The sequence below is a fragment of the Syngnathus typhle genome, linkage group LG13 (genome assembly GCF_033458585.1).
Source record: "Syngnathus typhle isolate RoL2023-S1 ecotype Sweden linkage group LG13, RoL_Styp_1.0, whole genome shotgun sequence".
Taxonomy (NCBI): Eukaryota; Metazoa; Chordata; class Actinopteri; order Syngnathiformes; family Syngnathidae; genus Syngnathus; species Syngnathus typhle.
The window spans coordinates 9,841,875-9,864,842 of record NC_083750.1 but is presented as its reverse complement, the minus strand read 5'-3'; the positions used below and the strand labels follow the sequence as shown (position 1 = coordinate 9,864,842).

Genomic DNA, 22,968 nt, shown 5'->3' with positions numbered 1-22,968 from the left:
GGCTTCCACTTCTGTGATATTAATTTGCTCAAATGAACTTTTAAATGAGTTACTAATAATTTAAGGTTCATTAATGCAAAGACAATTCTTTCTGTTGCTCATAGTTTATGCAGAAATAAATACATGGGTTGAGATTTTTGCAGCAAAAAAAAAAAAAAACAAAACAGCTTACCAGTTTGTTTACCTGACGTGCCACATAAGACCTATTAAGATATTTCTTCCTACTTGATTATTTGTTAAATTTGTACAGCATGACAATGTGGACTCCAACATTTTATTACAGCAAATTCATCCCAATCTCAACAACTTTCAAATAACAGGTTAAACATACAAAAGAAGCTCACTTAACATACTTGCTTTTCTTATTAAATATGTAAAAAGGTCAAGATATTCACAAATAAAATGCAAACATGCACAAAAAAAAAAAACACTTTTTTTTCTCCAGGGAATGCATCATGTGTCGGACATGGAAGAAAAAAACAATTGACCATTCATTAATTATCGACAGCAAACATGTTTTACATTCCTTTTCATTTACACAATAATATGACCAAAGTATTATGGTGCACTGCTTAACTGTCTATTAGTAATAATGAAATATTAATAAAGGGTATACAATGTACTTACTGGAATATATAGCGTGACAAAACACTCCGTGGACTGACCGTTAACACCAGAAACTAACCGCTAAGAATCATCACAAGCTGAGGTTTGACAACTTAACACGTTGCATTGTAAAAACTATGCTTTAAAAAAAAAAAGAATGTCTCTTCCTTTCTGCATATTATCAATAAAACCGTCGCGGCGTTGCGTGAAGTTGCTTCAAACACATACGAGTTTTGTCATACAATGGTATTGTATTCACAATTCATGATGTCTAATGTCCATTTTCACGTGGAGCCAGAATGTAGAAATCTACGTCTAAAAACTCGAGAATGAGAATAAATACAATGAGGGTCTCTGGGCAGATTGTCCGATACACTCAAAATGTCAGTGCAGGAAGGGAACGCAAGAGCTACTATGAGCCCTTTCCGGGCTTTTTTGCTTATTGCAATCTTGTAGTTTATATTGTGGACATCCAAGCGACACAGGGAAATTGGAAAGCTAACAATAACAACTTCAGCATTTGTTCGAGTGAAACATTTGACAGTCCTTGTGATGGTCGGAGCTCCACTTTGTGACCACAGCAAAAAAGTCACAAAGACACTGAACAGAGCGGAGGGATATATATATATATATATAAAATTAAATTAAATTAAAAAAAGGTGATGGCGCTTCTACGCGGGAGGTGGCTTCAATTTGTTCAGTCTTTGAGAGAACAAAAAAAAGGAGGACGAGTTCTCACATATTAAATAGAAGAAAAAGTGTGTTTCAGTCAGTATTCATCCTGTTCCTCCTCCTGCTGATCATCGGGCGCCTCCTCGTGACCTTCGGGGTCCACGTCGGGCCCGTCTCCTTCAGCCAGGTCCTCGGCTCGCTCCTAAGAAAGAAGAAAGTGCTGAGAGTTAAGAAGGCCTAGCACAGTGTTAATTCAACTAGTTTTTTACCTATCCTGCGACAGACTGAAAATTCACAATATTGAACTTTTTCTAAACAGACCTTCATGCCACAAGATGGCGCCAGGGCATGTCAAATTGAAAAGCGGGGACTATTTTTTCTCTCGTCTATGCGGCATTTGTGATAGTAACCTGATCGTCCATAGCGTAGAGGACTTCCATTAGCCGCTCGACGAAAGGAGCGTTGTTTTCGCCCTGCTCTTGACACAGGAGCTCCACCTCTCGCAATTTGCTGAAGTAGTAGTCCCGCTCCTTCTCCACGCCTTCCAGTGCCACCTTTAATGTGTTGACCTAACACCGCCCGGAGAAAAAAAATCAAAAAAAAAAATCACAAGGAATGGTTTTAGGGAGATAACAGTATAGAACAGCAAGACGGATGGATTTGATGGATCCTGTCACGCAACAGCTTCTTGTGTATTTTCATATTATTATAGTGCAAGCCTAATTTTGGGATTCAACTGAAAACGATGAAGTGGCACAAAACGTGCGGGGTGTCACACAAAGGATAGACACAAGAGATTATTACCTGGTCAGTAAGTTGTGTGACCTGCACCTCCAATTCCTTCTCTCCTTTAGCGGGAGTTGATGCTGTGGGGATTCTTTTGGCCGAGGAGGGTCTGGATGTTGGTGTCGCCGACTTTGGGGTTGTGGAGCTTGACCTTGAGGCTCCTGTAAGCAGCAAAAATTAAATCATTCATATTTTCTAGTGCTACTGCCCATAATTTTAAACTGAAAAAAATCTGTTTATCTTATGTTTTGCATTTTTAACAAAATATCTGGAGTGATGCTTACCTGCGGTTGGGGAGCTGGCGGCGTGGTGGGACTTTTTCGGCAGGTTGAAGATCTGCTCGCCGGGGTCTGGCGGAGGGATGGCGTCCTGACCCTGTCTGGCATCCAGCGGGTCGTACTCTTTGCCGTCGTAGTTAGCGTCAAAGAACTTCTTGAACCACTGGATGAAGTCGAGATTGTCCTGAAATCTGCCTTTGACCAGTTTCTCCACTGGGATAATCTAAATGGAGAGCGGCGAGGGCAGGGTTATAAAACGGGTCGCAACGTGTTGACTGCGTGGACGCATTCGAAACTCACCTTGTCCACCTTCATTCTTTTGAAAGACGCTTGTAACAGCTTGAAGTTGTGAATGTACTCGTGTTCCAGTTTGGCTTGAAACTTGACCTTCTTAAGACTGATGCAGCCCGGAAAGAGAAGATCCATGAACTGGCAGTAGGCTGCACCTGAGGACGCCAGAGAAGAATTTTTAAAAAGAAGAGAACACCTTAGTCACGGTAACAAAATCGGAACTCGCCAGGAAATGAGCTCCGATTCTTGTTTCCTTCCAAATTTATAGCAGCAATTTACCATAAAAGAGCAACTCGCCATGACTCGGAACCAACAAATCTCCCAAACAAGCAACCGGTAGCGAACACACACAAAGTCATCGAGATGAAGGAATTAGCTGACATCTTAATGCGTGTTGGCAGAGTGGCTGGGAATTGGATTACGACTTAGTCGCAGCGGGGGTACGACCGCCCGCCACCTGTTTTTATTTACTCATTAAAATCCTTAAGGGGCAATTTAACTCCCATCCAGAGTGAAGGTCCATTTGAAAAGTATCTGGCGAGAGGTGCCTTTTGCATGATTCTCACCTGAGGAGAGCTGCTCCACTTTGGTGTAATTCAGGCAAAGGATGTCGTTAACCCAGGCCGTTATGTCATGCCTGCTCATAGTCTCCTGGGTTATTGAGGTAGAATACACGTTGACCGCCATCCCCCAGCTGTAAAGCACAAAACGATAACACCTGAAAAGTGTGAGGGGGGGGAACACAATTCTGAGGTTCAAAGAGGAATCCTGTAGGGAGTTTGCATGTTCTCCCTGTTGTCAACTATTGAAGAATTTTATTGTCCATATGTGTGAATGTCTAATCCAACAAGGCAAGGGAAAAAATGATTTAGAATGATGCTGTTTCGTCTGTCTGCAGCTCATCACAATCGGAGTCAGTTTGACAGGAGATAACCAGACTCCATGGAGCCTGTACAGTTATATTCCACAACGTTTGCTTGTTTGCACCCACTTTACTAATAATAAATCCCATGATGAGTCGTCATGTTTGCCATCACATGTCCGTGGGCGCACAGGTCGAGCCTGTCAACAAAGCGGACTGGAGCCAGCGGGGGTTAGCATGCATTGTTAGCCGGTTTGAGCGCATCGCGCGGCCCGGTCTGACGTCTGCACGGTGGAGGCACGAGGAAAAAAAGGGGGGGCTCAAACGTGCAAACGAGGAAACAAACAGTATACATATTTTTACATATGCAAATGTATGGTTATGAATGCAAACGTCACCCACGACGACGGTGAGACGAAACGGCCGTTTTACATGGATTACGGTAACAGGATAATCGCCGTTGCTACAACCAACAGGGCCGAAATGACAGCCGGAGACAAGGAGAAGGAGCGACTAGCTAGGCCACAACAGCCCGGGTTCCCCCCCCATAAAACAACTGCATTTTTAAAAATCAGAACGAATTAGATTGTACCTGTACGCGCGTTCTCCTCGCACTGTATTCTTCCTGTACGGAATAATGTTGGAGCCGTCCGGGCCGATGTCATTGTTATTCTCTCCATTCGGGGAAAGGGCTTGGGTGGGACCGGGCATTTGCGTCTCGTAAGCGTTGAACAGACGCCCTGTTCGCACACTCTCGGCCGGGGGGAAAAAATGACACGCGAACACCGGGGGTGGGCCGACAAGAAGAAGACGCGGAGAGCGGCAGCCGGACGGAGATGAGATTCTTCTCTCTCTTTTTCCCCCTTCGCTCTGCTTATTCTTTTGCCAAGATGACGTAGCTGGCACGTTTGGTCATGTGACGACTACGACGCGTAGTAGGCAACACGCGACGTCACTCCCAACCCAAAAGCCTTGATCTGCTGAGTGCATCAAAAGCACCAATTTGCAATCGCAATAATGACCAATCGTTCAGTGGCGAGTCAACAGAAAATAAAATTGCCCCCCCTCCCCCCCCAAAAAAGAATGATGATTAAGTTAGAGAACAATAGATGAAAATGATAGTTGTACCCCACTCAGTCATTCTGTGCTTCAATGGAAGAACTGAGGTTCAATCAGGAATAATCTGACAGTTGATATAGATAATCTAATTTTAATAGATAAAATAAATTGACAGATAATCAATTAATCAATTAACCTATCCATCGGAGTGCAAACTAAATAATAAATTGAATTTTGAATAGCATGTTTGAGGCACTAGAAATCTGTGCTGGAGTGGAAAACTTAACCAAGTGACAGTTCAGGTGTAACCAAATTAAGATCTAGCATAGGGGGATATTACCTCTTGTAATTTGGGCTAGTTGATCTCTTAATAACAATTCTACCATTCAGTAGACTGGAGTAACGTTTAACTTGGATAAGCGTTCAACTCACATCCCAAAATAGGACCGGATATTTGGTGAGCATAAATTGACACCCGTCTTATCAGTCACTAGCACCCCCTCCGCTGCTCACAAATAGACTGGCCCTTTTCCCACAGGAGGGAAATGCGATAGTGGAGTTCCTGTAGTTTTTAAAACAGATGTAGCCGTCGCGAGGAGGCTAGCTAACTTTACGTCAAATTTAAGCAGCTACTACCACCAAGAGTAAAGCGATAGATCCCGATTCTCCGAGCCACACACCATGCACAACGCTACATATTAATTAGCTAACAAGCAGCTAGGTTAATGCTAATGATGGTTTTGTTTCGATTCTTCTTGTAACACTTTTGACAGACTGTGACAGCCCACATATGTCGAGCGACACCGCCGCTACCAGGCAGAAACCGCTCCGATATCTGCCTTTCTCAGGTTGTTCGGATTCCGAGTTTAACAAAGTAAAAGCACAGATTGGACTCACCCGTTACGAGTCGTAGGTTTACGAGGTGTAGGGAAAAAAAGGTCTTTCAAGCTGACTCACCACACCCCTTGTGACGCCCATTTGCTGCCACCGCTGAATGGAGTAACGGCGCCTGATTGGATAGTCTGTCACCAAAGTCGCTCTTGATTGGTCAGTTGTAAAACATCTGTCACCAGAACGACCAATCGTGTACGGGTGCGTTGATGCTTTGTAACAACGGACTCCTTTATTCTTCACGCTTCAGGCTCCAAAACGATAAATATACAATTAATAGATATTTCTGTCATTTTTGAAAATTATTTTCTCTTTTTTTAAACATAGACCAATTTTATTAATTTGTGTTATATTTTTATCTGCAATGAAGTGAGGAGTGGCATTTTAAATATATGCTAGTTAAAATATTGGTAGTAAAATCATTTGTATGATTTTTAAATACTGCAGTAAATTTGAAAACATGGAGAAAAAACTGACCTTGAACACTAGAGAGCAGTAGTGTGTCTTGTACAGTTTGCAGTGCGTTTACGACAGCTAATAAAGGTGCACTGCTGAAGCAGAGCAGCTCAAGTGTGTCGTGCTTGAAATGAAATAGGAAGGAGTTCCTGGGAAAGAGTTATGGTATGGTGTCAACACTTTATTATGCACCACCGCTATGCAAAAGAAAAAAAGGAAATAAAGGTGGAAAATGGCAAGAACTTTGTGTCCAACAGCACAGTAGTGGTTTTTGCATTTTTTATATATTTTTTTATGTCAAGTGGGGGGCGGCGGCTGGTGGGTTCAATTCTCAAGCCACTAGAAACAGAAATTATACAGTAATTACATTGTTTGATTACATCTTAAATTTGACAGTGTTTCTATTCCAGTGCAAAATACTCACATTGCTTTTGAATGCCGTATACATGCTCCAATGACAGCGTGACTAAACTCCACTGAAATGTATTTCCGAGAAGCTAAGGCAGTGTGCATTATCATTGTCACCAATGCATCAAATGAAGGTTCAAAAAACAACACGCAATAATAAGGATAAGAAGATAATGCAAATACAGTACAGGGAAACCTGTTTTTGTATGTTTTTGGTACGTGAGTCTTTGATAGAGGTAAAAGTGATTTCATTAGCGATTTATATGTACTTCACATTGCTTGCTGTGTATATACAGTATGTGTAATTTTTTTAAATGTTGCATTTTTGGGGTGGCGAGAACATTAATTTTTTATGGGAGGCATTGCTTGCGTTTTCCTATGATTAGTTTTTAGACTCTTCGGAAGGGATTAATCACGGAAGCTAAAGTTCCACTAGAGTGGTAAAACCAGACCAGGTTGGCATTGTGTATTTTAAAAATACAACTCAAATGTAATTATCAAAAATGATACGAGACACAGACACAAACCAGTACATTTTTACATCGGCTTAAGAAATACAAAGCAAAACAACAACAAAAGAATCACGTGGTTGATATGGCACCTGTGGTATAATAATATTAGAGCGCTCGGTGATTATTAATCTCTTGATTTATTCATCGGCTCACAGTTTCACCTTAAATATGAGGTTGGCTAAAAATATATAGATTTTTTACACAAATGTAGATTCTAAGCTATAAGATCCTGGCCAGTGTCGTTGCGTCCAGTGTTGTCACTCGTTGTTGCTTTTAATATTGCTTGCCTGCCAACAAGAGCACATGGATGATCACTGCATGAAATGATATTCAACATTTTCCTGTCAAGCATGCAGTATTATTTCATTCATTCGTCTATTCATAGATTCATTCATTCCATTTATAAATAATGAGTGGCATATTTACCAGTGCCCTGGATTTGCACTGTCACTGGTGCAGCGTCATCTGCAGCACAGAGTCAACATTAACATCACACACAGCAGATTTATTTTTTCGAGTCCACTTGATTAATTGTAATAAAAGTTATCCCGAGTAACACGTTCCATTTGCAAAAAGAGATCTCACCATGCAGGCTTTGTCCGGCTCCTGACTGTGCTTCATAAGCTCCTCGAACTTGAGCTCGTCCTCCAGCTGCCGCTCCAGGTCGTTCTCGTAACGTTCGTCCTCATGCTCCGCCGCGCTGATCCTGGGCTTAAAATTGAGGAAGGGATCTGAGGTTGTTGTTGTTGCAGCAAATGTGTCGCCGCGGCTGAGATCGGAATCCACAGTGCTCTCGGTCTCGCTGCCACCCTCTGAGAAAATTCAATCAAATAGAAATCAAATATGATTTTGTTTTTGTCGGCCATTTTAGTTGTACCTGAATTCAACTCTTTAACCAGCGATGACATTGTGTTGGTGATGGAGTCAGCAGCGATGAGAAGGTCGTTTCTCAAATTTCTCCTGGGACCTTGGACGGAGAAGAGAAAACAATATTGACATCACTGCAGACTTTTTGGAATGGAACCTTCTTGCGTTACCCTGAGCAAAGGCCTCCTGAACGTCGCCCCCCACACCCATGAGGGAGTCCTGAGGTGCGTGAGTCGGGGTGGTGCCGGCCGAGTCCGAGTGGATGGGCGTGGGAATGGGCCTGCTGACGCTGTGACTGGGGGACGAGCGCGGAGAGCCGGGACCCTGAGTCTGCAACACATAACCTCATGTAAGTATGGACTAAGTGAGTGTTGGGGGACATGATTATTTGATCCCTTGCTGAATTTCTACGTTTGCACACAAATGAATTATTTAGTATGTGTTAAAGTCAGATGATAAGCTTTAAAAAATAAAAAAAAAATAAAAAAATACTGTCTAGATGTGTTGTTACCATATCATCTAAGAGTTTAGTTGTCGTTGATGAACGCCTTGTATCTTGGGAATGTCATAATAGACACTAAGCACTTCAACAAAATAGCTGCTGCATCCAAATGTTTTTATAAATTTAAAAAAAAATTGTAACGGCCTACAAAATTTCAGCGTCAGCCAGTTTTTTGTTTTTTTTATTGAATTGATCTTTTTTGGGGGGGGGATACAAGATGCTCACCTGGCATCAATGAACATGTTTTATTCCAAAACATGCGCTACATAGTTTTCCACTCCCTCACACTTTTCACACTTACAGCTTGTTTCTGTTCCTCAGCTTGCTGTGAAAAAACAATAACCACATTATGTTAAGGTCCATTTGGATCGACCCTAGGATGTCATTACCATGTAAGTAGGAAGACATGGAATTGTTGACACTTGTCAATTAATCGATGGTCATTGATTCCAGCGAATTGATAACCTCCAAATGATTGAGAATCCAAAACTAGCTGGGATAGCCACGTCCATTTTTATGACGATGCATTTGATTCTGGGGCGGATTTTTAGGAAACATGGCCAGAGTAATTCATTACAAGACACTACTTGACAATATAACATAAAATAGCTCAATTTGAATGTTATTTCATGCGTATCCTCTCAACATGGAACAAAATGTATAGAAATGTTCCCCTTGACTTCCCAAAAAAACAGCAGTGACTGGATGAAGCCGTGATAAAGATGGAGGGCTCTCGTCTGCGCTACCTTGAGAAGCATCATTAGCTGCTCCAGCTGTACCATGAGCTCCCTGCGACTCTCCTGCAGACTCGACATTCTCTGCTCAAGCTCATCTTTCCGTTGCCTGACAAGAAAAAAAAAAAAAAGGTACAGATTGATGACACCATTATGTCACATCCATACACACTTAAGGCAAGCAGTTACAATCTGCACTTTCGGAACCTTAAAGGAGACACAGTGGGAATTTTGAAATGTGTGGGGAAGAGACAGATATGGCCAAATGGAAATTCCCGCTTACCTGAGAAGTCGTAACTCAGCAAGCAGAGTGGGGTTCTGCTGACCCCTGTCAGGCGGCGGCTGCGAGGCCTCCTCATGTTGCAGGCGTAGTCGTTGAATTTCCTGCAAGATTTCTCTGTGTGACACCCACAAATGCGGTTTTAGAAAAAAAAGAAAAGTATGAAATTTACTAATAAAGTGTTGTAGGTGGCAGAATAAACTGTAATTGCACATCCATGACAGTAGGTGGCAGTAGCGCTCTCATTTCATTAAAAACAATTGTCCAAGTGTGAAGCTAAAGAAAAGCAAGGTGGCTAGTCCCCCACCTGTTTTTACTTTCCAGCTCGGCAATGAGCTGCCTCTGCTGTTTGTTGGCATCCAGAGAACCTGGCAAATCCGCGGGAACTCTGTGCTGCTGCTGTTGAGCCTGAAGCAGAGACACTGTGTCAACATTTTGCTCACACCATCATTGAAATACAAAATAATTGGATGCTCATATTCTGGTTATGATTAAATCAAAGCGCTCCCCTAAAATCGGACGCTGTTTACTTCTTGGTAGGTGAGCAAAGATTTGTCAGGAGATGAAATAATGATTTTCCCCCAGTGCACGTTCATGTGTCTCACCGCGGCATCTGCAGCCAGGCGAGCAGCGTAGCGGGCGATGAGGCTGTGCTCCTCGTCTTGGTGGTTGCTGCTCTCCAGCAAGCTGATGGACAAGAAAATCGAGATGGTATTATGACACCTTGACTAGCACATAGCTCGATATATATATATATATAAACATCGAAGAGCTGAATAAGACAGAACAACCTACTCATAATCACCGTAAACACAAAGGCACTCCCGAGTTGCTAATTTAATTTGACTGCAGATATAATATTGTAGACAACTTCCATTAAGATGCAGGCAGACATTTTAGTGCACACGCAGGCATCTCTATTTTGAGGTTGTTGTCGAGTATGGAAATAAACAGAGTAAGAGAGAGAGAGTAATTACATAACTGCTCCAACAAAAAACATTTTAGTCAGTGCAAAATGCTTTTGAATAGTACTTCAAACGGAGACAAACCCACTAGGAATGTGAGCACTAATCAGCTTGTTACAAAAAAATAATCTGTCACAAATATTTATGGTTATGCAATTTTATTGAGTATTATAAGAAACATTGGTCAAAAAATCTCCTTCAATTTCAAACCAATTTGATCTAATTCCCCACTAAGTGGAGGAGTCCATTTTATTGTGGATCAACTATATAACACACACAAAACTAATTTGAGAATAAAGTATTCTTATGAAAAAAAATATTTTTTAAATATATTAAATAATAGCTATTGAGAAAAATAGAGTTAATGTAAATCAGTGAGTGCAAATCAGTACGAATGTTTTGGTGATTGTAAGAACGAAGGAAAAAAAAATCTCTGTTGTATGCATGCAGGGTTTTCACATGCTGAGGTTATTCAGAGAAAGGCACCCCCATACCGTAGCACACCCACTAACCATGTTTTGGGGTGGTTTTGAAGCACTTTCACATAGAGGCCAATAAGAATGTGCTCATCGGCGAGTCTGTCAACTGCATCCAGGTTGCAATGTAACCTGGACGCGTGCAGGAGTTCACGAACAAAATACAAAAGAAAACAACGTGATGACACAGGTGACAAAAGGTCGGCACATGAGTCGAGGGAAAGGAAAAACAACAAGAGGTTTGAGATGCCTGAAAAGCAGCCATTCATGGGTGACTGAAGAGGAACAAGGCCACATTATGTGGACTGGTGAAGGCCAGCAGCAATATGCCCGGCAGAGACACAACAAATTGCACTTTTTCCACACTCCACGTAAAAACACTCCATCCAAAACTGGCTAATCCTATTTTATGAAACTCCTACAGCCGTTGAAAAGGTTGACAAGACCAATAAAAGACAAAAAACAATGAAAAAGAGTCTCGGTGTTCATTATCCAAGTTGAGTTGGCTAACTACGCTAAACAAGCAAGTGGTTTCATTTGATACGGCGAGCATTCAGCGACCAAACAATGGGCTCCCTCTTGTTAAACGTCAACGCAAATTTTAAGCCGAGGTAAAGAAAGCACAGGTGGTGCACATAATGAAGTGAACATTGGCTGGAGTCCATAGCCATGTTAGTTTCACGTTCGTGCTAGCAAGCAGGCAAGCTAGCCTGTTGTAACCTGCTGTTAAACTTCTGAATTCATTTTCTCTACTTTTGAGAGATTGATTGAGTCACAATGTGAATTAAAATATGCAAAAAAAAAAAATTCTTTGGTATAAGATAATGTTTAGCTTGGTTTTTATGGAAATATTTAGTAAGCTATGATCCAGTTCATCATCTATTCTGCTTTAGCTTGGAATTCCAATCTCAAATTTGGGACTAGAACCCGGTACTGTCAGTCTTGGCTGCGTAAGATTTGACATTATAAATAAAATTTATTATTATTATGTTATGAATTGCTTGACAGCCTGTGTGAACACGAGTGTTCAGATGCTTTGACACGCTCAACCACGTATAGAATACCACTCACTCGTCACCTCATCGTTTTTTTTTCCGATCATGAAAGGGAGAAGTGTTCCCTGGGGGGAACACTTATATTGAATGCTCCCCTTTCAAAAAAGAAACAATAAAAGTGAGCCGATACTATATTTCTACTTGTACACTAAACCCAGCGGATGTAAGACAAATCAGATATTTTTTAGGTAGCTTAATATAAAAAGTCTACACACCCCTGTGTGACATAGTTATCTGTAAAAGGGTGAGTGAAGATTTTAATATTTTTTTTGCACTGCATACATGCATGGTCGCACTCTCACACACCTGTCTCACTTACCCTCTGCCTTTCAACAGATGTTGAGCGATATCATGACTCCCGCTGGAAGGCAAACTAGGTGCATTCAGCAGGAGGAGGGCGACATACGGACACAGACAATTGTTTGGTGTCCGCTGGGAGCTGAAAAGATCTCATGGGAAAATCCAGGACATCCATTGTTGTACTCACTTTTTGGTGGAGTACGGGTTCCCTGATGTTGGCATTGAGTGGGAAAACGAGTATTCGCTGGAGATGTTCATTGGTCTTGGCGGCCTAGGAAGACAATAAATGGTGGTTTCAATCTGAAAAGTGACCAACGTATTTTAGACATTTAGTTTGACTATAATGTGAAATATTACAGTTAAGGGAGCACATAAATACAACAGAAAAGTGAAGGAAAAGCAAAACAAAAAAAGTTAGCGGCTGCTAAAGAGTGGGATGAGAACAAAACATGCAGCTTGATTCAAAAGGACACATTTTGGGAGGTGTTAAAAAATCAAAGAACACTCACCACGTGTCTCTAGAGAGAACAAAGTGAAGGAAAAAGAGAAAAGTCACAAAGAGAGAACTTTTAACATCCAGTTAGTGTTTTTCTAGATTAAAAAAAGAAAGGAAAACCGGCTAATTAGTACAGAGAGAACTTTTAACATCCAGTTATTGTTTTTCTAGATCAAAAAAAAAAAGGAAAACCGGCTAATTATTATAAAACGTGGAGTGGTGGCAGCCATGTTGAGCAATGACTCATTAACTGAATCCAAGTGAATTTTCTGATATGGGAACTTTTTTTCACGGTTTTAATGGGAAAAAATTGCTAAAAGTTCGTCCGATTCAAGTCTTCAATGAATTATTAATGCTTCTCACAACAAAGCCAAATTCTAGGGCTGTACCTGCAAAAAAAAAAAAGTGTTTAATCATCCAACGGTTCACTTTTCATGGGATTTCCAAACTAATTCTCACGGGAGCACTTTGCTTTCCTGAGACTCTTTATGTCGGGGCGGCTATCCGATTTAACCGGCGAGACTCTCACACAAAGACACAAAAGCTCAAACGAAAGCAACAGTAGCCACATTGTTGTAGATTGCAATCGCTCCCCGGACTGTAATTAAGCTTCATTGATTAGCTGAGCCATGAGGATTGACTGGAATCGCTCAGGACTTAGAGGAGGCACTGACCGGATCCTATTCAGTGGGCTAAGTATGGCAAGATGAGGAAGAACGTACACAATATGGGCGAGGTTGAGAGGTTTCTCCGGCAAGTCGGGAAACATGGAATGGGGAGGCTCTCTGCTGGACGCGCAGCTCAGAGACTTGCTGAGGGCATGAGATAGCTTCTTGGCCGGGGATTTCTGAGAACAGACGATCGGGTCGACCATTACGTCATGGCGCGAAAACAGCCGCATCGACCGGTCCGCCTGCAGACGCACCTCCCTCCCTCTCCCCGCTTCTTACCCATGATGTGTACTCCTTCATTTGATGCTGGTTGCTATGGGAACCGCTGGCATGCCCCCTCCAGAAGCAGTCCTGACAGAGCTGGTAATTATGACATTGCTGGCAGCGGTAGCGGAAGCCCATCATACTCTCAGTGTGGCAGTAGGAGCACTCGACCGGGTGAAAAACTGCAGTTGGGGGGGGGGGGGGGAGTATAAATAGATGCAGTAGTAAACACAGATATTCTTGAATAGTCATTTGGGAGAATGTCATCAAAGTACGAGCACAAACTTCAAAAGTCCGCAAATAGCAATTTATTCGTAATAGCGGCGATCCCCAAAAGCATGACAATAAAACCTCAGAAGTCTTATTATAAAAATCTCAACAAAAAAAAAAAAAAAAACTCACTCCCAAACGCTCATAATGTTGAACGATAAACACTACCGTTCTCCACATTGGCGAGCCGGTGCATGAGCGGCAACCACACCAGACACTGAGGAGGCGGGTCCGACATCAGCGTGTCCAGGAAAATATTGAGGGAGACCTTTTTCTGCTCACAATGGAAAGCGGGGGAAACGTCAAAATACATCGGTGACGAGGTTTCCTTCATGAGCCGCTCACCTGCTGCATGAAGCAGCTCTTGGCCGCTTGCTCCGTGTAGCCAAACGACGGCCCCTCAAAGACCGCCATGGGCAGTTTGAGAACCTCCTTCAGGAACTGGTCAAACTGCGCGTGCGACATGATTCCCGCCGGATCGGATATGAGTGAAAAAATATCTGTAGGGCGACATTGTGCAAACAAATCAAAATAATCGTCGGTTTCCGACGCGGGCGGGCTAATTACACGCACAATGCAATTAGCCCACTTATCGAGGGAAAGGAATTAAAGACAAGCAGCTGTTCAAATTGTTTTGTTTAAAAAAACACAAACAGCAAGGAAGAGCCAGGAGATGTTGTCATTGCCTCCATTCCAGGAATGCATGCTTGAAGGTATCATGCGGGAGTCATTTCATGCATTTCAAAATAAAAGTGGATGAAAGCATTGAAGCAACCGAACCACACCTACATAATGGTGCAGTATATATCATTATACATTTTATATAATATCAGACAAATTACTCGCACCAAAAATGTGATCTTAAATCCATATGTATCATCTTTGACAATTACAAGTAAAAAAAAAAAGTAAAACCGCTGCTTACATCTTAATTTATCCAGAATTTTCCCTCCACAGAAGGTTGCTAGGGCCATCTTTACAACAAAGACTGTAATCTTGCCACGGCCATCTCTAGAAATAAACACAAAATATTACATTGAGGTCATTCCGATAGAAAAAACAAAAAATAAATGGATTAAAAAAATAGAAAAGAAATCAGAAATGAATTATTATACATTAAGGTCATCGGCACAGAAAAACAAACAAAAAATGGATAAAAAAAAAGAAAATAAATGAAAAATGCATTATGTGTTGAGGTCATTGGCTCAGAAAAACAAAACAGATAAAATAAATAAAAATAATTAGAAAAAAAAAAAAAAGATAATGAATGAAAAATGAATTATTATTATTACTATCATTCAAAAATTTTATTATATGTTGAGGTCATTGGCTCAGAAAAACAAAACAGATAAAATAAATAAAAATAATTAGAAAAGAAAAAAAAAGATAATGAATGAAAAATGAATTATTATTATTACTATCATTCAAAACATGTCAACTGATCATTAGAAGTGTTTTTTAGGTTCAGTGCTGATTGTTTTTCAATTTGAACAATTTTCATTATATTCACAAGGTCCAATGTGTTTTGTGTGACGCCTGCGCAAAAATCACACCCACTCGTCACACCGTTGCCGTCAATAGTCAGCAATTTTCCCACCTCGGGCGACAAAAGAACGAGGCGTGACTCACGGGTCGTAGGCCGCCAGCAGGAAGCTGAGCAGCGAGCTGATGGAGTGCTCAACGTTGATCTGGTGCGTGGTGGGCATGCGCTTGTTCAGCTGGTACACGATGGTGGACAGCACCACTTCCAGCCGGCCCGCGGGGATCTCGTCGCTCAGCTCCTCGGCGTTGAGGCCGTTTTCCCGAAAGGCCTCGATGACGTTCCAGATGTCGATCAGATGAACTGGGAAGCGAGAGTGGACGCTAGTAGGCGACGCGGAGCGAGAGCAGAAGAGGACACTCACGGTTGCATTTCTTCTGAACGAATCTCAGTTTGCAGGCTGTTCTGTAAGTTGACAATCGAATGGAGTCCAGATCCTTAGCCCCTAAAGAAGAATGAATTAGCTCAGAATCAAATCTTTTTTTTTCTTCTCCGTTTTAACACTTCCATAACACTTTGTACAGAGCCTCTCGAGAAGCTTGGGCACCATCCAAAGCGATCCAAGTGAAGCGCCGCCTCTCAGTCTAGTGTGAAGTTACTTTTTAATGGGCCGACGACCAGAGCCGCAGCAATTAACTGAAACTCACTCGAGCTTTTCAACCCTTATTGTGAAAGGTCTTAAAAACCCGTCGGATGAGTTTGCATATTCAATATATTTCCCCCTGCGTTTTCAAATTGGGTTGTATGGATGGCGATCATCATTTCCAATCATTTGGTTGGGAACAATAACAAATATGAGGCTGAGATGATGATGTCATCCTCTTTTCAGTTTATCATTGATTTGGATATGACCGTTTCATCTCCATCAAATTTGTCAAACCCAAGAGACATTTTAATGGCCGGCGAATGAAGGGAGGTCGGCGTAGATCAGGACACGGGCGTGTGCGTCTTTGTACTTACTCATCTCGACAAGCAGTTGCCTTCTGTCTGCCATGTTGTCGCCGCTCCGCCCGCAGTCTTCAATCATTCTGATCAAGAGAAAGAAAGCGAGAGAGTAAAAGTCAATCTACGCGCTCCTGAGTTTTAGCGGTGTCCTCGTAAAAATCACGACTTGATGAGTGAACGCCAAACGTTTTGGACTTAATCCCCTGAAGCGTCAACTGATAAAACCATTGCGCGTGCGAGACTCGAGCCGCTTCATTAATACGAGCGGACATAATGAGACAACAGCTACTCGGCGTGACCACGACTCAAATTGCTCTATTTTCATATTTTGTTTTTCGACGTATCTCCATACAAATGCTCTCAACACGTCATTAGGTACACAATCTAATGGATATTGTTCCTTCCTTGCTTTCACTTTTGTTTTGCTATATTTCCAAATCGAATGGACATAACACACACGGATACAATTCGAGTGGAGGTGAGCAAACCTGAGTAAGACAAGGACAAGACTTTCAAGGAAGCGGGACAGAGGGAGCAGCCGAGAGACGACTCGCACCACGCCTCGCCGCACACTGTCCGAGGCAATCTAATACACCTAGTCATGTGCACTGTTGCCATGGCAGCAAGCCTTCATACACACACCCACACCGCAGACGGGCAAAGTTGACTAAGTTTTTATTTCCCTATTCCTAAATATTGTTTAGGAGAAATAGCTCAGTGGGGACGCTCGTCTTCTTTGGATGAAAGGCTTGAGAAAATCATTCATGCATGACTTTATTAATTACCGTAATTTTCGGACTATAAGTCGCGTTTTTTTTCATAGTTTGCGTGGGGGGGCGACTTATACTCAGGAGCGACTTATATACATATATATGGGGTTTTTTTCACTTTTTGGGGCATTTTATGGCTGGTGCGACTTATACTCCGGTGCGACTTATAGTCCGAAAATTACGGTAGCCGTATTTTAGAGACACAATTTAAATAATATAATGACAATTTCAAATCAGTAGGTTTATTTTTCCGATCCCAACAGTCCCTTGTGGTACTTTGAACCAAACGTGCCAGCCTTTTATTATAACAGTGGTGAATGACTGAATGAAAGTTTTTCTTGCTAGCTAGATGCTATAACGCGAAACGGCAACAAACGTCTTAAGCCTTTATTGTCTACATCTGATCTCAACAGCCATAACTCAAGCGCATCATATAAATTCACTTTCAACCATTCAGAATAGCGGATGACACATTCTCAAGATTATTCATTAACTCGTGGCGAAGGCTGCCATGCTAGGTGCCAACCTGCTCAGCTGGGGCCTTCACGGCGGGGGGGGGCTGATTGAGTGTTAAGAACCGTGTTCAAGGTCACTAAAACATCTTAAGTGCTAATTTCTTATTTCATATATTATTCTTCATTCATTCCTGCGTGAACGCGGGAGAACATGAGCTGAGATTCGAACCCAGAACGTCGTCCAGACGATGAGGCTAACCGACCACTAGCCTCTGTGAGTGTTAATCCAAAAGAAAATCTCTTTTGATTATCAGGAGCATCATTTCAGGACAAGACACGGCCGTGAAGTTGCGCTTGATTCATTGTGAGGCCGCTGTGAACGTGCTTTGAGATGTGTAGACAACATCAGGCCAGCGCCGGCGGCCACGAGTGTAGTGTCACACTCCAAGCTCGCCCCATTCATCATTTCCCCCTGTGAGTGAATCCAAACGCAGAAATATGCACTTTTCAAAGATTTACACCGATAGCAGCGCTCGAAGGCCGGACCACGTGACCTTCAGTAGACCGTTATCATTCCGGGAAATAACAAAGATTGATACAATCTAGCGCATGAGTAGATATTAAAGCAGCCAAAAACAAATCCTACCTCTCATAAAACACCATGCTGAGACTCCTTCCGCTCGCCTTGTCTTGACTTATTACAAAGTCCTGACGGAAAGAAGCAAGGCCAAATCTTCGATGTGTCTGAAATTAGAACGGGTCTCGGTCGCGGCGGCCTGCGCTGCCTCTATCTTTAACTATCAAATGAGAAGGCTCCACATTCTTGTGCAGCTTTGCGCTCCAGTTGCAAGACCCTAAACCTTGTTCCTGGCATGTGCCCAACACGCATTGCTCTCTCCCACCCCGCCAACCCCGACCCACCACCTCTCTCTCTCACGCTCTCTCTCTCTGTGCTTCTGTCACACTGGCAGCATTGGAAAATAAATGCCCTTAAAAGAGAAAAACATGGCATACATACCAATAACCGCAAATAGCCTCGGGGGCTAAATCCTGCCAAAAGATGTGGCAAGGAATGTAGAGTTTGATTTTTTTTTCAAACTTGGGCAAATATGCAACAACCGTTCCAAGTTTGAGTTGGGTTATTACCAAATTGGCGAACTGTTATGTGCATCTGTTATGTAAAATAGTCTTGAGACAAACATTTAACGATAAAAGTTATTTTGGTACGATTTTGTTGATATTACCAACCAGGCTTTACCTGATCAAAACGATAACCGATGAACGATCCGGTCAGAAGACAAAACATGGTACTTTTCAGTCATCTTCAACTGGCAAGAAACAGCTCACAGCATCCATTTTGTTCCCAACTGTTCACTTCCTGCCATAATTGAATCTATGTAAAAGCAAGTTGAGTTCACCATATGATGTTTGAATCTCATATTTCTAAGTCAAAAAAAGTATAAAAGTAAAAATACAACTAATTAGAAAAACAAATTGCTAACCCCATACATGAAGTCCTGAGCTGGGATTCAAACCTCGACCCTCAGAACTGCTGAGCAGAATAACCACTATGCTATTAGTCAAATTTCTAATTTAAGACTAAAAGTTTGGGAAAGCCTGTTCCTAAGGTCATTTCAGTCAAGACAATGACGTAGGATTGGCAAACACAAAACCCAACCCACTGGAGATTTTAAAATATGAACACCAACCAACACTGGTCTGCGCACTGGGAGGAAAAAAAAAAGATTCACAGCAGCCATTGTGGTCAAAAGGTAAGAGGGCAGTGAAGGCAACAGGCGCCTACTCGTATGCTCAGCATGCATCCTGCAGGAAGGAGACACCTGTGTGTAACAATAAACGCACCATTCCAATGTTTACAACGGTGCAAAAGTGTCATTTAACACTGCATCGTGTCAAATTACACACGATACCGTCCCGGGTTAAGGTCGGGATTTGACTGCAGCTGCACGGCCACTTACCACAATATATTTCCACGCATCGTCCCTCCAGGAATCCCGCCACCAACACAGCCGACCGTGTCCTGCAGCCACGCTATCAGGCTTCTTTGGTGGCCGGGCGACGCATCACTACAAGCGGCCGTCCCCTCTTGTCGTAGTCGATGGTGTTGTCGGCAATGTTCGTGCTTTGCAAAGCGCGCACACGCACACGGGTGGCCTTTGCTTTGCTAGATGACGTAATGCGGAATCTCGTCACTAGCGCCAGTGTGTTTTTTTTTTTTTTTTTTTTTTGCTGAAGGATGATTCAAGTTTGGAATAAAAATTGAGAACATACAAAGCCATATTGCTCGAGGTTTTCTTTCTTTTTCTTTTTTCTTTACTAATTTATTTACTACGCAAAGTTTTCACCCCCTCTTATTGTTGGACAATGACGTAATGTACATTACCGCACCAAACCTGAAAGAGTTTTTGCAGTGGCTGAGGATTTTTTTTTAGGTAAAAACACTGCAACTGTAAATGATTTAAACGTACACTAAAAACATGAGACATCGAGTAACTTGTTTTGATACATGCATTTAAAATACGCAATGTTGCTTAGCAATTTCACAATCATACATAATAATTCATGTTTACAGGAAATACCAAATTTCGAACATTAAAGAAACCGAAATGTATTAGTTAAATAAATTGCTCAATTTGATTTTGGGTGTTTCCGACCGTCTGCGACGTTCTTGAACGCCTCAGGACCCTGGCGCTCGGCTCCTTGTTGCCTAGCAACCACCGCAGAAAGATTGACAGCGCTTTGGTTGATTCAAGTGAAACTTTGGAAAAAAGACAACTTGGCCAACCCGGCGTGGTGCCAAAACCGTTTCGCGTATCTTAGCGTAGGTCAACAATTCACTTAAAAGTAAGTCGATATTCACTTTCACTTTCTGCCATGACAACGACCCCCGCGGAGCTCATTAATTTGTTATTAGCTCAGTTAATTAAGCGTTGAGCGAGATCGGTAAATGTCTTTGCGATATCCGGAGACAGGTGAAGGTATCAATTTATGCTAGCGTTAGCTCCGGCGGGTTTTTGGTTTTGTGGGTGTTCAGTTAACATATTTGTGTGTTTTTTTTTCTCTTTCTAAACTTATTTTGTGTTGTACCTACAGAATGCTGTCTTCACAAGTGGTGACTTTTAGCGAGGGTGTTGGGGCCCGTGACGTTACAGAGTCCCCCACGTTCCCGCCAAGAAGAGAAAGACCGAATTATGCTTTTAGACAACAGGGTAAGATTTAACTGCACCAGCCATTTTGTAATCATATACTGCGCAAAATATGAACCCGTTATGTGATTACATATGTGTTTTCTATACAGTGGTCCCTCGCTACTTCGTGTTTCGTTTATCGCGGCTTCACTACTAAAGTTTGACACCCTTGTTTTACATCTTGACACGATTTTGTAGTTCCTATATTATCAACAAGTATGTGGAACTTTGTGCAAGTGTTGGCCTTTATTAACATTAACAGCACAGCATGACACAGCCAAGGGAAGCAGCATCACACTGAGAAGTGTTTCTAATATTTTGACCCTCTCTTGTGACTAATTGGTAGTGCTGTAACCAAAGAAACACTTAAATATAATATATATGTATATATTTTTTAAATTCTGTTACATTTTCTTAATTATTTAACACTATTATAATTATGCAGCTGATAGAGCACATAAATATATTATTTCGGTATGAATGGTTAATATTGCGTAGTGTGATATGAAATGTAATTTATCAATTGTTGACAGTTAATGACTAAATAATCAATCTCAAATATATATTTGTAGTATTGATTTTGCTTAGTGACTAGAGCTGATGATATTCAAACATATGATTTTGTTACAATTTGCTCACTTTTTTGTATTGTTTGCCTCCAGATGGCGCCCTTTCCCCACCTCGGCTCGGTCTTTAGTTCTCTGCTCTCTCCCTGACACTTTCAAAAACAAAACATGTCAGTCTATACGACCACACTTCCCAAGTGAGAGTACGGAGTCACGCAAGATGTTTCACAGCCAAATAATTTTTTGTAATTACTTTGCAGAGTCAAATTAATCAAATAGAGCAAGTGTTTATTCCAACTGCATCTGCTGCTTCCTGATGTTCATGCCGCGATGGTTCTACCTCCTCGTATATTTCAAGGGGCTTTGTTTCATTAAATAGTGACAAGTGTTTGTTTGTGCTACACAAACGTTCTGATTCCCAGAGCTCAATGTTCTCATGAAGCAGGCCTCTCGACCGTCTCCTCCGGACGACGTTGCTCTTGTGCACTGCTCAACAGTCCCTGCCCAAGTGTCGGCAAAACTGCTCACCACATCCAGGAGCTCCGCAGGATGGTGGACAACTGGTGGCAGCAGCAGGTAGACAAGATCTCACTCAGATTCAAACCGTTGCGTTTTCAGCTCAATATTGTGAGATGGTTATATTCTGCAAACAAACAATACAGCGTGAGCATTGTCATCCCCGCAGAAAGAAATCACCACTGATGAGGAAAAAAAACGACGTCCTTGGACAGGCCACGTAAATTATCGTGCGTCTGGAGGCCGGTCGTCAACCGAGGCCCAAAGAGAATAGAAGAACAAGACGCCTCGAGAAGAAAGTTGAAAATGTTTCTCAGTGGGGGAAAACGGAGCGCTCTTATGTATTTCATCAAGGTAAGTTTATGAGAATAGAGTGGAACAATTACAGTCCAACACCTCCAAAGTAAAACAAACAAACAATAAAAAAGGTCAGCTCAGATTTGAATAATTATAGCACACTTTACGCCCTTAATTTTTTTGTCTTGGTGAAATTTTCTGTTCTATATTAGTGCCATTACCGATGACAGATTTTAGTATCCCACATCCCAGCTCTTTTTATACTCCACATTCAATGGGACATTTACAGACCATCACTGGCTACTTGTAAAATCAGAAGTTAGCAAAATTCAAAACGATTCACCTGCATGTTCTCAAAAAATAGAAAGATAAAATATTTATAGTAGTCGGTTGTTTAATTTCACACTTGATGGGTGGCCATTCACTTTGGAGACCTAACTATTTGTATACAACCAATTACAAACTCAGTTTTCCATATCATTCCCCCCCCCCCTTAAGGAAATTAAAACAACTCAAAGTAAAAAAAAAAAAGAAAAGTTGCTTTGTTGTGATTGCTTGTTGTTTTTCATATGCGCTGCTCCTTTGGCTTTCACATCCTCCTCTCGACCGTGTTTTTAATTCACTTACCTTCAAAACAATTTGTCACCTCAGAGAAGAGTTAAACCACTTGGAAACGCTTGAGAAAAGCCTCTGCACGGAAGTCGGGGATGCTGAGAAGGCGGCCGCACAAGCGGAGGAAACTTGTGCCGCCCTCACCCAGCGCTTGCCTCACATGTAAACGCTGTAAAGACTTGAACATTCAAATATCAAAAAGGTACGTCATCACACACAAAAATTAGCCTTAGATAATATTCCACTGAATTTGGAGGTTAGATAGACCCTCAATTAACATTTTTGGGGGGTTCGCCATGCATCTAGCAAGACGGCGGTGAGGCAAATGTGCGAGGAAAAGCAGCAGATGCTCCAGAA

The 22,968-nt window shown here is 41.9% G+C and overlaps 2 protein-coding genes across 9 annotated transcripts; both read right to left on the bottom strand.

Annotated features, from left to right (window-relative positions):
- Positions 1-260: 260 nt before the first annotated feature.
- Positions 261-5,542, bottom strand: mapre2 (microtubule-associated protein, RP/EB family, member 2). 2 transcript variants are annotated; one of them, XM_061295352.1, is made up of 7 exons: positions 5,452-5,542; positions 3,200-3,327; positions 2,643-2,788; positions 2,349-2,565; positions 2,083-2,225; positions 1,689-1,847; positions 261-1,480 (listed from the first exon to the last, which is right to left on the bottom strand). In XM_061295352.1, exons 2-7 carry the CDS (start codon positions 3,318-3,320, stop codon positions 1,376-1,378), a joined length of 891 nt encoding a protein of 296 aa, XP_061151336.1. In that variant the 5' UTR covers positions 3,321-3,327; positions 5,452-5,542; the 3' UTR covers positions 261-1,375. The 2 variants fall into 2 exon arrangements, with proteins under 2 accessions (XP_061151336.1, XP_061151335.1); XM_061295351.1 differs by lacking the exon at positions 5,452-5,542 and adding an exon at positions 4,088-4,546.
- Positions 5,543-6,056: 514 nt separating this feature from the next.
- On the bottom strand, positions 6,057-19,599 carry dtna (dystrobrevin, alpha). Of its 7 annotated transcripts, none has more exons than XM_061295346.1 (22): positions 19,391-19,599; positions 16,202-16,269; positions 15,606-15,686; positions 15,331-15,544; positions 14,627-14,712; positions 14,047-14,201; positions 13,870-13,975; positions 13,447-13,613; positions 13,219-13,343; positions 12,188-12,271; positions 12,020-12,073; positions 10,682-10,777; positions 9,810-9,891; positions 9,512-9,612; positions 9,208-9,321; positions 8,937-9,033; positions 8,492-8,515; positions 7,859-8,018; positions 7,699-7,788; positions 7,407-7,633; positions 7,248-7,286; positions 6,057-7,108 (listed from the first exon to the last, which is right to left on the bottom strand). In XM_061295346.1, the coding sequence occupies exons 2-21, from the start codon at positions 16,266-16,268 to the stop codon at positions 7,269-7,271; spliced, it is 2,148 nt and encodes a 715-aa protein (XP_061151330.1). In that variant the 5' UTR covers position 16,269; positions 19,391-19,599; the 3' UTR covers positions 6,057-7,108; positions 7,248-7,268. The 7 variants fall into 7 exon arrangements, with proteins under 7 accessions (XP_061151330.1, XP_061151329.1, XP_061151328.1 ...); XM_061295345.1 differs by lacking the exon at positions 19,391-19,599 and adding an exon at positions 18,058-18,284 and having other exon boundaries at positions 12,020-12,061; XM_061295344.1 differs by lacking the exon at positions 19,391-19,599 and adding an exon at positions 18,058-18,283.
- Between the last annotated feature and the right edge of the window lie 3,369 nt (positions 19,600-22,968).